General features: G+C 43.8%; 1 protein-coding gene across 3 annotated transcripts in view; it reads left to right on the plus strand.

Moving 5' to 3' along the window:
* opcml (opioid binding protein/cell adhesion molecule-like) overlaps nt 1-14,996 on the plus strand; it is a 508,488-nt gene that overhangs the window by 251,116 nt on the left and 242,376 nt on the right. For 2 of the 3 annotated variants that reach the window (XM_047379028.1, XM_047379030.1), the window contains exon 1: nt 923-1,491. In XM_047379028.1, the coding sequence (XP_047234984.1) occupies nt 1,334-1,491 (158 nt within the window). In that variant the 5' untranslated portion in view covers nt 923-1,333. Of the gene's footprint in view, nt 1-922; nt 1,492-14,996 lie in introns of those variants that run through there. The other variant, XM_047379029.1, reaches the window with a different exon arrangement.

Genomic DNA, 14,996 nt, shown 5'->3' on the forward strand with positions numbered 1-14,996 from the left:
CAAAATGTTACACTGTTAGCTGCTTCACAGATAATTTTATGAGGTTTGACTTTTGGCTGCAGCAGGTGTTGAAAATGCAACCAAATCAAAACGGGATTATTTCTGTGATCACTTTACTTCAATCAGTTAAAGGACAATATACCACAAAAAATTTAGCATCTAAATATAAAGCGACTAGTCAAAGTCCTAAAACGATGTCTCCGTTTACTTTGTCAACAAAAAGCCCAAAGAGGAAAATCCTTACCCCATGTTGTTGCCGTGCAACAGAAAATAAATGTTGGCTCATGAAAAGGGTTAACAGAGTTACTGAGAGCAGATCAGGAATGATTTTAAGTTAAAGAAATAATGACTGGTTATCTTTTAAGGTCAGTAATAATTTATTACTGCATGCCTTGCCTGTTTTTCCACCTGTGACTGCATTATTCAACTACAGCTGAAAATTATCACATAAATTTACAAAATACGCAATTACTGAGCTGTCAGTGATTTAAAAGCATATAGAAAATGTCAACTCAGCATTGAATTTCAGTATGTTCGTAGTCCATGGCAGTATAGTTGACAAAGCAGCCAAATATGCTGGTATGTAAAATTAAATATGAAGGTGCAGCTATGATCATGTTACGAACAAAATTCTACCAAAACATTGTGGAATTTAGGAACAGGACAGGAAACTGTAATAAAGTTCTGGCTTTAAAAGTGTCAAGTGATTACAGGGCAATTGACTTTAATTATGATAAGATCTTATTATGTGCCACCAGATGTTATGTTAGCTGCCATATTGCAAGTTTTTAGGGTGTCTCATAAACACAACACATAGACCCGTTGGTGGTCCATGAACCACAGCTTGGAATAACCCCTTGTGAACTGGCAGGTTTGTCCACAGGTCCACATGGTGCAGGTCTACCAAGACACGGGAGAGAATGAGACAGAGAGAGCGAGTACGGGAGAGAGAGATTGTGTACTTAATTAAAAAAGGATAGTGAGACGAATTCAGCCTCTTGCTCTCAGCTTCCCACCGTCTCACCCAGACGACAGAGAGAAAATAACACCGCGGGAGGGGAGGAAAACGTACAGGATCTCAGGCTGATGCATCCGTGCCTCAACATCCATTTCACAGAGATTACAGTCAGTAGCAGGGGAGACGGCACGCATTTCTCCCAGAAACGCGGTGGTCTTACTGAGAATCGGACAGACGTTTTCTCCCTGCTTTAGTGGCAATACATCTGTTTATCAGGAGCAGAGGCAGATCACGACACTGAAGGAATATATCCCATCGCGTTAAGTTTTTTTCCTGGAAGTTGCGCAGTGAGAGAAAGAAAGAAAACAAACAAACATGGGAATGTGTGGCTATCTGGCAGTACCTGGGAAATTCCTGGTCGTCCTCGGACTTAAATTGCTATTCCTTGTACCCGCAGGAGTTCCAGCCAGGAGCGGCGATTCTGCACTGAAGGACAACATCACCGTGAAGCAGGGGGACAGCGCCGTGTTAAAGTAAGTCTCGAACTGGCTTTTTATTCCCAAATGATGATCTCCTATTGAGCTTCACACTGTGTGATGATCCGAGGTGCTTTCTGGACACAACAGGCCAAGAGTTAAAAACAGGCTCAGAATAGCGTTTATGGATCACACAGATGCTTGTTGTCGTGTTTAACTATGTGCGACATAAACGAGTCCTGGTGCTAAACCCAGTGTTTACAGCCGGGCTCGTTGCCCTTGAGTGTTATTGATCTCCTTAGTTATTATCTCACGTTCTAAACTCAAGGGTCGGCGGAGTAAACTGATGATAAGCTGCAAATTTAAAAGTTTACAAAGATTTCTTTGGAAATGAGGATGTAGAACAGCTTTCTGATCTCCTCCTGAAACTGCTTCTGTTCCTGAAATAGGCTTCTATAAGCACCTGTAAAATATTGATCTAACCCTTTACACACACACACACACACACACACACACACACACACACACACACACACATATGCCTGTGCACACGATATGGGTGGTGTTTTTGAAGCAGTAGAGCATGTATGGGGTTAAAATTGTAAATTCTACCCAAGGGGTGTTGCTAGTCATACAGCTGTGTATAGAAAAATGGAAATCTAAAAACAAAAATAAATAAATAAATAAAAGATATAAAAATATATATATATATATATATATATATATATATATATATATATATATATATATATATATGTATGTGTGTGTGTGTGTGTATGTACATACACATTTAGCTTTTGATGACATTTTGCATTGCACCTTTAATGCTCTATGACGTTTCCAACTGAACTTCATTAGAGCTTTTGAATCTACATCAGTCTTTTTATTGTTTCAGCATTTCAGCACAGACAACACATTGTTCCCCAACAAAATATCATCATAATTGGCATTTCCCCACTGAGGGGCAATCAATGATTGTGTTTGGTCTGTGTATCAACCATTAAATATTTGGGATCATTGACAATTCACAGTTAGTCCTCTTCATTATGCTGTTCAAATGTTGACATTATAAGACCAAGATGACACCTAACAGCCAATCAGCAGTTCCTGGCTATTGTGAGCCTTCAGGATGTTCTTATAGGTAAGATGCCACTGAACTTACAGTGTCATAGAGTGTTATTAGCAGTGGTTACAGATAAGTCTGAAATATTCCTAGAAAGGCAAAGAATTGGATGAAATATGGGTAGATACTATGTTGATGACTGTTTGTTAACAGTGCCCTTTGGAACCGCATGGTAAATGCTACTTAACTCCAGGCACATCTAAAGAAAGTGAGAGGCTCTGGAGTGTCAGGTCAAACAAAAATGCTTACTTTAGCATGGTCTGTGTGTGAGAGAACATGCCATGATAACCTCGCCATCTGACAAAGGATTTACCTTCTTGAATGTGTCAGTGAGCATTTGCTCTGGACAAGGAACAAATGGGCATTAGTGTTGTGTTTGAAGAAAGCACATTCACACTGAGCAGAAATACTGGCCACCAACGCTGTGGGAGATGTCAAGGAGAATGCCATCCATATCAGCCACAGTTGTCACCAGACTGGGCTTCGGAGGTGCTGGTGTTACATTCTTGGGCAGAGGGGCTCCGGTGACTAGAACTAGTGACTAGACCCACCTGTCCATACTGCAACACTGTCTTTACTCTAGACTCTAGTCAATACAGAAATTCTGTAAACTTTGTGAATGGTAGCTTGACGAGCTACTACCTGAATAACATCATTAACCCAGTTATTGTAGCATCGCATGACTGGCAAAGGTAATCTTTCTTTTTCATGGATGACAGTACTCAAGTGTAATGAAGTCACATCATCAGGGATTGACTGCAGGAGACTGGTGTTTCTCAGATGGCATAGCCAGCACTTTCTCCAGAACTTATCCATTAGAAAACCTCTGGTATCTGCTGTGTTGTCTTGTAGAGGGTTATATAGGCCTACATTCCAGAACATCAGTGGCCTGAGGGTATTCATGCTCAAAGACATACAACAAGTTAGTGTGTTCCTGCTATCAAGGGACCACACTTCCCCGCCTCCCCGGGAAAGCCTACTCTAGGAGGTTGTTAGAGAGGAAGGTCCAACCGATTCTTGAATCTCAGATTCAGGAGGTGCATCGTCATCACACACGGAACACTAGAATGGGTCTGGCGTGTTGAAGAAATTAATAATCCTCTGTTGGTTCCTTTCCACCTCATACAATAATTAACTCCTTGGGAGAAACGGAATTTATCGTGATGATGAGAAAAAGTGAGCTCTCACTATGCTGAATTGCCAGTTTAGGGAGGGGCACAGCTCCAGGAGAAATGACAGATGGCAAAGTCTCAGAGAGGTCAGTTTCAGCAATGAAAAAGAGACAATTACAGAAAACCACTGCTCTTTGGCACGTGTGGCAAACCACTTGTCCAGCAATGGCTCGGTAGCTTATCTCATGCCATGTTTTTTTTTAAAACAAGGTTTGGATTCTGTTCTGATGGGTTTATGATTATAAAAAATCTGCATTTTCAGTTCTAAAACTGTAATAGCAGTACATAAGAGGTTTCAGCTGCATGTCAATAAATAAGACAATAAGTCATAAAATTTTTTATAATTTTTGTAATTCATTTAGAGAATAGGAGACTCATATTTATATATTTATTACACGTAGAGTGATAGATTTCAAGTATTTATTTCAGGAAATTCTAATGGTTATGTTTTACAGCTAATGGAAACCCAAAACTCAAGAGACTCATAAGGTTAAAATATTACATAAGATCAATACCAATTATTTTAATACAGAAATGTAGACTTTCTGAAAAACATGTCCATGTATTGTCCATTAACTCCACTCAATACTTAGTCAGGGTTCCTTCTGTATGAATTACTGCATCAGTGCAGCTTGGCATGGAGGCGAACAGCCTGTGGCGCTGCTAAGATGTGACAGAAGCTCATTTTGCTTTGGTAGCAGCCTAAGCTCATCTACATTGTTATCTCTATCTTTTTCTTGACAGTACTCTATAGATTATCTTTTGGGTGTAGGTTTGCCAAGTTTGTTGGCCAATTAAGCACAGTGATGCAAGCTTAATTAAAATAGGTTTCAGCACTGTGCAATTTGGGCATGTGCCAAGTCCTGATGGAAAATGAAATCAGCATCTCCCCAAAGTTTGTCACCAGTTTCCCTATACTAGTTTCATTTTTTGAACTGAATTATTAAACTAAAATAGCTTTAAGATGACATTATAATTCATAGAGATACACCTGATCCATACTAACAGACAACATATTTATGTGGCCAAAAATATATAATTAGTTCTAATACTTCATGCTAGATAAGTAGCTATGCAGCTTATCATCTTGCTTGTAGGCCATTATGCATCAGATCACAATTGTCTAAAGTTAAAAATCAGTTTAGTCTTCATCTTCTTCCTTCTGGTCTGTGCCACTCCACTCTGTCAGTCCTGGCCTCATTCTAAGACATTCCAGATTTGTCCTGGCTTTCACTGATTAGTAGCCTTTAAAAGACTTGCTGGTTCTTCTTTACCCATTTCTTTAGCAGTTTTCACTATTTTGTGACATTGCTATTTCCCTTTTTAAGCCATTTTGGAGCCATCAAAGACGTGGTGCAGCTACCATGACCCAGGGTGGAATTACAAAAGCGATGTTAAAAGTGTTGAAAGTGGACCAGAGAGTTGACAATGCAGTGACCTGGGGCATCACTGTGTTCCTGTGCACTTTGTCCAAGCGGCTGTCCCTCAGCAGATGAGCTGTTTGTCAGTGAAGGAGTCACACGGTCCAGGAAGCCATACTTCCCAAAGATTGCTTTGAGTCTTTCCCCAAGCGGAAAGAGCTGGATGGTGTAAAAAGAACTAGAGAAAAAATAATTGCCATGCCCCTTTCTTACTTCTGTGGGTGGGAATAATCCCTGCTGAGTTGGTATATGTTTGCCTTATCCACACATTTGACATATACTGCTATACTGCTACATGCACTGAGCAACCTGCGGCTGGAGCTGTGATGCTTGTGATGTCTGTGATACCTGTGATGCAGTGATCCTTGCCTGTGAGGGGTGTTGTCACTGAAATGGCAGCGAAGCAAAGGGTTGGAGGGACAGCTGGCTGGAGAGGCTTAGTTGCACAGGGTAGGGCCAGGGGCAAGGGGCTCTGCAATGGAAGCAGAAGAAAAACAGCTGTGAGGTTGATGCATCTTGTTTGACGCACATATTGGAAAGACTTTTTCAAATTATTATATACATTAGTATTATTTGGTTTTATCTAATCAGTCTTCATAGGCAAATGATTCCCCATCATTTGCCTATGATTTTTATTTAAACAACTGACCTGCCTTTTATTTTCTACCAGTAGAAAGTAATATTAGCATCAGTGGTATCTGAAACAGCCACCTTGAGCGCATTATTGCTTTGCTTGCAATCATTTCCTTTTATTAGCTAACAGGGCTTTTCTTATTGCGCAGATCACAGAAAGCAATTTACAATTTACACAGTCCACATCAACCCATATACACAGAACATCTAACAGCGCATTTTTCATCTTTACAGCACTCCCCCCCCACCCACCAATGAAAGCATTAGGAGCAATGCTGAGCCTAGTGTCTCACAGAGGCACAAGGACACTTTGACCAGTTGACAGGAGAAGCCAGCTTTCAGCTGTTGGCTTTGCTTACTATCCTGCTCAGTATGCACTAACCCCTATCTATGGTTTTGTGTGGCCCACCCCTTCATCTTGTTAACCAATCATTTCCACTTTGTTATAACACTACCAACAATTGACTGTGGGATGTATATTATTGAGGAGATTTTATAATTGGGCTTATTAAACAGCTGACATCCCATCACGAAACCACAAAATAATTTAAAGATCTCCTGACAGTGATACATTCTTTCACAAATCCTTGTAGAAGCAGTCGGCATACCCATGTGCTGGGTTTTACACATCTGTGGCCCAAGGTGTGTTTTGAAGACCCCAATTCAATGGTTTGGATGGGTGAGCAAATCCTTAGGGCAATGTAGTGTATATACTTATTACTGTCAATCAGTCAGTTATTTTCTACCGTTTCTTCCATAGTGGGTCGCTGGGAAGCTGGTGCCTATCTCCAGCAGTCTATGGGCGGCCTACACCCTGGACAGGTCGTCAGTCCATTGCAGGGCAACACAGACACACATAGGACAAGCAACCATGCACACACTCATTTGCGCCTAAGGGCAATTTAGAAAAACCAATTAACCTAACAGTCATGTTTTTGGACTGTGAGAAGAAGCCGGAGTACCCGGAGAGAACCTACGCATGCACGGGGAGAACATGCAAACTCCATCATGCAAACTCCATGCAGAAAGACCACTGGCCGGGAGTCGAACCAGGACCTTCTTGCTGCAAGGCAACAGTGCTACATATTATTATAATATTCATATTTTATTCTCAAAATAAAAACTCAGTATTCAGAAATAATTCAGAAATTAAACAGAATCATTTGATCCCTTTGATCCCATTCAGTGCCGTCTGATGAAGTTATTAACATTAATTACAGTTTGGACATAGATAATATTTCACAACTGTTAAAGAAAATAGGAGATTTCTACAAATATGGCATTTCTCAGCTAAAACGTGAATTACTAAGTAAACATCTGAACTTTACAACACAAGGGAAAATACATTTGATGTTTGCTTCATTTGGTACTTTGATGTCCAAGTCTGACTCATATTTGTCCCTAGGATGAGCTGTGGATATTGTCTTTTATAAAGGCTCAGTTGTATCATGTCCCTAAAGCAGTCACATCTAACTACAGAGTTCCGACATTCTTCCAGTAAATAGGTCAGACTGTACATGCAATAATTAACTGGGACTTTGCTGAGTTCCGACTAAGTTTGAACATTTGTCTTTTATGTTGAGGATTTTGCTAGCTGTAGTAACATTCTGAGATTTACAGGGACATTTTACCAAAGTGTTTTGATCTAAATCATTGCTGTTCTATATGTTGTTCTACAAAATTATGTATTATTCTTCCTTCTTAGTCTAGATGTGCTAGTAAGTGTTGATATGCTATATATATATATAGTTTTTGTATGCAACAATATTGGACAAGAAGGGATGATTGCTGTAAAGCTAATAAATATTTTTTCATTTATTATTGAGGAAGTTATTAATAATTTTTGACATGACAATTTTAATGGCATTTAAAATGGAAATAAAAACATATATTTTCAGAATTATTTCTTTTACATAGTTTTGCTGAGTTTCTATTATATTTATGTGCCTAATAACCAATTAGAAATAAACTTGTTGGTTAAAAAAAAGTAAACCTATATGTGCTAGGAGTGTAAATAACTCTGGACTTAACTGTATAGTCCACTTGGAATGATCTCATTGGTGCATCTGGCCAGGATATGGGTTAATGTAATCAATTCAATGAAGATAACACCAATTTGTTTTTTGTTTTTTTGTAAAGCACAGAAAAGGCAAACATGTTCAGTTTTTATCTAATTATATTCAATTTACTTTATCCTTATATGATGCAATTTATTATAATACTCTCAGATACTAATTAAATCAATCCACTCTAATAATAATGGAATAATATGTTAATCATAAATGGACAATCTTAACTTCAGTGCAGTCCCTCATCTGGAGCAAACTTGGGGCAACGGTAGAGAAGAACAGTTAACAGGAAGAAACTTCAAGCAGAAGCAGGCTAATGAGCTGCCATCTACCATACCGGCTGGGAGTTGAGAAATGAGAGACAGACAAAAGCTCTTAACCGGGCATAGTTTTTATGGAAGGAAAAACAAGAAAACAAAACGTTAATGGCTGCAATAACTGCAAGTGTATACAGGATGACTCAATTGAGCAGAACAAAGAAAGTAAATTGCAAGCATATAGCAGATTAACCATAAAGTTACTGTAGCTCAAGGGAACCGAAGCCATTGTAACTATAAGCTTAATCAAAAAGCAACATTTAAGGTAGACAGTATGTCTGTCTCATGGACATTAACAGCTTGACAACAGCTTGATTACTTAAAACACAGCCGCCTTCCATATTTTTAGAAGTAATCCTCCAGTGTAAGAGAAAAGTGCTTGGTCATTGGGTACTTTATACACTATAATGACAAAAGTATTAGATCTCCTGCCTTGACTTGCATATGAACATAAGTAAAACCCCTATTCTTAATCCATAGGGTCAATATGAAGTTGGTCTACTTTTTGCAGCTATAACAGCTTAAACTCTTCTGGGAAGGCAGTCCAAAATGTTTAGGGGCATGTTCACTGGGGATTTTTTACCATTCCACCAGAAACGTATTTGTGAGGTCATAGACAGATGTTGGACAAGAAAGCCTGGTTCTCAGTCTCCGCTCTATCAGGTTGAGGTTAGGACCATGTGCAGGCCAAGCTCACCCACACCAAACTCTGTCCTCTGTGCTCTGTGCCTTGCCACACAGTCATGTTGGAAGATGAAGGGGCCATCTCCAAACTGTTTCCACAAAGTTGGGAGCATGGAATTGTTCAAAATATCTTGGTATGCTGAATCATTCAGATTTCCTTTCACTGGAACTGAGGGGCCAAGACCAACAACCCTACAGCATTAGCACCAAATCAGTCCAGTGGTGGTATGCTTTTACATCATGGCATCCGATGCTTTGCATTGCACTTGCTGATGTAAATACCACTGACAGTTGACAGTGGAGTATTTAGGAAAGAGGAAATTTCACTGCTGGGCTTGCACAAGGGGCATCCATTCACAGTACCATGCTGGAATTGACTGAGCTTCTGAGAGCGACCCACTCTTTCACTAATGTTTATAATAGTCTGCATGCTTAGGTGCTTGATTTTATACAGCTTTGGCTATGGAAGTGATTAGAACACCTGATTTCAATTATTTAAAATACTTTTGGCAATAGTGTATGTGAACAAAGGTAGTTCCATTTTACCTTGGATTTTACAATTAATCTGTGACAAGGAGGTAAACTGAGGAAATATAAACTCTCCTTTTAGTTTTCATCATATCTCTTGCTGTAGCATATTGGTTCAGCAGAAGGCTTTTTCTGTTTTGTGGATATTATTATTATAAAGCAAAGTAGCCCAGCCTATAGCAATAAATGCATGGAGAAGATTTTGGATATGCACTCACTGGCCACTCTATTAGGTACACCTGTTCAACTGCTCGTCAATACAAATTTCAGTCAATCACATGGCAGCAACTCAGTGTAGACATGGTCAAGACAATCTGCCGCAGTTCAAACCGAGCATCAGAATGGGGAAGAAAGATGATTTAAGTGACTTTGAACGTGGCATGGTTGTCGGTGCCAGACAGGCTGGTCTGAGTATTTCAGAAACTGCTGATCTACTGGGATTTTCACGCACTACCATCTCTAGGGTTTACACAGAATGGTCAGAAAAAGAGAAAATATTCAGTGAGCAGCAGTTCTGTGGGCGCAAATGCCTTGTTGATGCCAGACGTCAGAGAAGAATGGCCAGACTGGTTTGAGCTGATAGAAATGTAACAGTAACTCAAATAACCACTCGTTACAACCAAGGCATGCAGAAGAGCATCTCTGAACGCACAACATGTCGAACCTTGAGGCGGATGGGCTACAACAGCAGAATAACACACTGGTTGCCACTCCTGTCAGCTAAGAACAGGAAACTGAGGCTACACTTTACACAGGTTCACCAAAATTGGACAATAGAAGATTGGAAAAATGTTGCCTGGTCTGATGAGTCTCGACTTCTGCTGTGACATTGGATGGTAGGCTCAGAATTTGGCGTCAACAACATAAAAGCATGGATCCATCTTGCCTTGTATCAACGGTTCAGGCTGTTGGTGATGTAATAGTGTGGGGGATATTTTCTTGGCACACTTTGTGCCCCTTAGTACCAATTGAGCATCGTGTCAACGCCACAGCCTACCTGAGTATTGTTGCTGACCATGTCCAGCCAGCAGTACTCAAGCAGCCCCAAAGTGTGACATTCCCACTACCATGCTTGACTGTAGGAAGGACACAATAGTCTTTGTACTCCTTAACTGACTGCCACCACACATGCTTGACAACATCTGAATCAAATAAGGTTATGTTGGTCTCATCAAAACACAGGACATGTTTCCAGTAATTCATATCCTTAGTCAGCTTGTCTTCAGTAAACTGTTTGCGGGCTTTCGCCTGCATCACCTTCAGAAGATGCTTCCTTCTGGGGCAACAGCCAGAAGATTCAAGGGAGGGTTTGCTTTTTTGGTGGATGTTCTTTGGCATTGAGTAGAAATGCTTCAAGTCATACAAGGTCACCATGATTGAATAATTATTCTTAAGATTTCTACACCTCAAGAAACATCTGTGTAAAGTGTGGAGAGAGACGTGGTTAATTTCAAATGACTATTTTCTGGTACACTCAAAAAAATCTGATTTATTGGAAGGAAGAGCTGAAAAATATGCTAAATTCTATTTTTACCCATCTGCATCTGACCTCAACTGTTACCTGATAACTGAATGAATTGGTGTATAAGGTAACTACCAGACACTTATGAACACAAACCTAATCTCTTTCAACCATTATTATTATATTGTTGTCACCAGGTAAAGTCATGTAGATAGTAACAATGGAATTTATTTAAATAGGTATAAATAAATAAAAACACTCAACCATAAAATCAACCTTATCAACAAGTGTTACACTTTAAAAGAATTTGAGGAGACACTGAAGCTGGAAATGAAGCTGGATAGATCACTGGGAGATGTCCATAAATTGGATCCATGCAGGAGTTGCCCTCGGCCGTCCTGCATAAAACAATAAAGAAGGGATTTTATTGTAAACTGCTGTGGCTTAGGTTAATAGGAACAATCCTAATGACAACATGAATTTCTTCTTTACAAGGAACATAGAAACTGCTCTAAATGATTATTAATAGACCCTTGATTGAAATATTGTTCTCAGTAATCACAGCGCACTTAAACCATCTTCAGAGATGAAGGCTCAAGCTCTCAATCTAATGAATATACTACTTCCTGATAGTAGAGAGAGATAGTGTTCTTCAAAATAAGAGTTGCAGCACAAAGGCATTCAGGAACACTCAATTATCATACAACCTGCACCTAGCCAGCCAGCTAGGTGGAAGTGGACGGAAGTGGTATTACAAAAAGGACAGAAATATTTTTTTTCCACTTGCTTGAGAGGAAAAAAAAAAAAGTACTTACCAATACCAGAACCAATATTTATGTCCCACTCTGTTGACTGAGATAAAAAAAACAAAAAACTTTATTTTTCAAAATGAGAATCCCTCATAAAGAATAAAATATCGAGGCACGTGACGTTGCCCGGTACGGCGGAGCCGGGGTCCCACCCTGGAGCCAGGCCTGGGTTCGGGACTCGTCGGAGAGCGCCTGGTGGCTGGGTTGCTCCTCGCGGGACCCGGCCGGGCCAGGCCCGAACGAGGGACGCGAGGCCATCCCCCAGTGGGCCCACCACCTGCAGGGGGAACCGTGAGGGACCGGTGCAAAGAGGATTGGGTGGCGTACGAAGGTGGAGACCTCAGCGGCCCGATCCCCAGATGCTTAGGCTGGCTCTAGGGATGTGGAATGTCACCTCGCTGGGGGGGAAGGAGCCTGAGCTTGTGTGGGAGGTCGAGAGATATCGACTAGAAATAGTCGGGCTCGCCTCCACGCACAGCGTGGGCTCTGGAACCCATCTCCTTGAGAGGGGTTGGACTCTGTTCTACTCTGGAGTGGCCCACGGGGAGAGGCAGCGGGCTGGTGTGGGTTTGCTTGTTGCCCCCCAGCTCAGCCGTCTCGTGTTGGGGTTTACCCCAGTGGATGAGAGGGTCGTATCCCTGCGCCTTCGGGTTGGGGAGAGGTCTCTGACTATCATTTCAGCCTACGGGCCGAGTGGCAGTGCAGAGTACCCGGCCTTCTTGGCGTCCCTGTCGGGGGTGCTGGATAGTGCCCCTCCCGGGGACTCCATTATTCTGCTGGGGGACTTCAACGCCCACGTGGGGAACGACAGTGACACCTGGAGAGGCGTGATCGGGAGGAATGGCCTCCCCGATCTGAATCCGAGTGGTGTTTTGTTATTGGACTTTTGTGCTAATCACGGATTGTCCATAACGAACACCAAGTTCAAACACAAGGGTGTCCATCAGTGGACTTGGCACCAGGACACCCTAGGCAGGAGGTCGATGATCGACTTTGTTGTCGTATCATCAGACCTTCGGCTGCATGTTTTGGACACTCGGGTGAAGAGAGGGGCTGAGCTGTCCACTGATCATCACCTGGTGGTGAGTTGGATCCGCTGGAGGAGGAGAAAGTCGGACAGACTTGGCAGGCCCAAGCGCATAGTGAGGGTCTGCTGGGAACGCCTGGCAGAGCCCTCGGCCAGGGATGTATTCAACTCCCACCTCCGGGAGAGCTTCGACCAGATCCCGGGGGATGTTGGAGACATAGAGTCCGAGTGGACCATGTTCACCGCATCTATTGTCGATGCTGCTGCCCATAGCTGTGGCCATAAGGTCTGCGGTGCCTGTCGCGGTGGCAATCCCAGAACCCGGTGGTGGACACCGGCAGTAAGGGATGCTGTTAAGCTGAAGAAGGCGTCCTATCGGCTGTGGTTGGCTTGTGGGACTCCTGAGGCGGCTGACGGGTACCGTGAGGCCAAGCGTGCTGCGGCCCAGGCTGTGGCAGAGGCAAAAACTCGGACCTGGGAGGAGTTCGGTGAGGCCATGGAGAAGGACTACCGGTTGGCCTCGAAGTGATTCTGGCAAACCGTCCGTCGCCTCAGGAGGGGGAAGCAATGCTTCGCCAACACTGTTTATAGTGGGGGCGGGAGACTGCTGACCTCGACTGAGGACATTATCGGGCGGTGGAAAGAGTACTTCGAGGATCTCCTCAATCCTGCCATCACGCATTCCGTGGTGGAAACAGAGGCTGGGGACTCGGGGTTGAACTCTTTCATCACCCAGGCTGAAGTCACCGAGGTGGTTAAAAATCTCCGCGGTGGCAAGGCTTCGGGGGTGGATGAGATCCGCCCTGAGTACCTCAAGTCTCTGGATGTTGTAGGGCTGTCATGGTTGACACGTCTCTTCAACATTGCGTGGCGGTTGGGGACAGTGCCTCTGGACTGGCAGACTGGGGTGGTGGTCCCCCTTCATAAGAAGGGGGACCGGAGGGTGTGTTCCAACTACAGGGGGATCACACTCCTCAGCCTCCCTGGTAAGGCCTACGCCAGGGTATTGGAGAGGAGAGTCCAACCGATAGTCAAACCTCAGCTTCAGGAGGAGCAGTGTGGTTTTCGTCCCGGCCGTGGAACACTGGACCAGCTCTATACCCTCTACAGGGTGCTCGAGGGTTCATGGGAGTTTGCCCATCCGGTTCACATGTGTTTTGTGGACCTGGAGAAGGCATTCGACTGTGTCCCTCGTGATGCCCTGTGGGGGGTGCTCCAGGAGAATGGAATCGGGGGCCCTTTACTAGGGGCCATCCGGTCCCTGTACAAGCGGAGCAGGAGTTTGGTCCGCATTGCCGGCACTAAGTCGGACCTGTTCCCAGTGCATGTTGGACTCCGGCAGGGCTGCCCTTTGTCACCGGTCCTGTTCATAACTTTTATGGACAGGATTTCTAGACGCAGCCAAGTGCCGGAGGGGGTCGGGTTTGGGGACCAGTGGATTTTGTCTCTTCTTTTTGCGGATGACGTGGTCCTGCTGGCCCCCTCTAGCCAAGACCTACAGCATGCGCTGTGGCGGTTCGCAGCCGAGTGTGAAGCGGCTGGGTGAGGATCAGCTCCTCCAAGTCTGAGGCCATGGTACTCGACCGGAAAAGGGTGGCTTGTCCTCTTCAGGTTGGAGGGGAGTTCCTGCCTCAAGTGGAGGAGTTTAAGTATCTCGGGGTATTGTTCACGAGTGAGGGAAGAATGGAGCGGGAGATCGACAGACGGATCGGTGCGGCTGCCACAGTAATGGGGGCGCTGTGCCGGTCCGTTGTTGTGAAGAGAGAGCTGAGCCGAAAAGCAAAGCTCTCAATTTACTGGTCGGTCTATGTTCCTACCCTCACCTATGGCCATGAACTTTGGGTCATGACCGAAAGAACGAGATCCCGGATACAAGCGGCTGAAATGAGTTTCCTCCGTAGGGTGGCCGGGCACTCCCTTAGAGATAGGGTGAGGAGCTCGGCCATCCGGGAGGGGCTCGGAGTAGAGCCGCTGCTCCTCCACATCGAGAGGAGCCAGTTGAGGTGGCTCGGGCATCTATACCGGATGCCTCCTGGACGCCTTACTCGGGAGGTGTTCCAGGCACGTCCCACCGGGAGGAGGCCCAGGGGACGGCCCAGGACACGCTGGAGGGACTATGTCTCTCGGCTGGCCTGGGAACGCCTTGGGCTCCCCCTGGAGGAACTGGAGGAGGTGTCTGGAGAGAGGGACGTCTGGGCGTCTCTGTTGAGTCTGCTGCCCCTGCGACTCGGTCCCGGATAAGCGGAAGACGACGAGCCACGAGTTTTTATTGAGCTGTTGTCACCAAAATATAAATACATAAACTAATAAATATATA

The sequence above is a fragment of the Girardinichthys multiradiatus genome, chromosome 11 (assembly GCF_021462225.1).
Source record: "Girardinichthys multiradiatus isolate DD_20200921_A chromosome 11, DD_fGirMul_XY1, whole genome shotgun sequence".
Taxonomy (NCBI): domain Eukaryota; kingdom Metazoa; phylum Chordata; class Actinopteri; order Cyprinodontiformes; family Goodeidae; genus Girardinichthys; species Girardinichthys multiradiatus.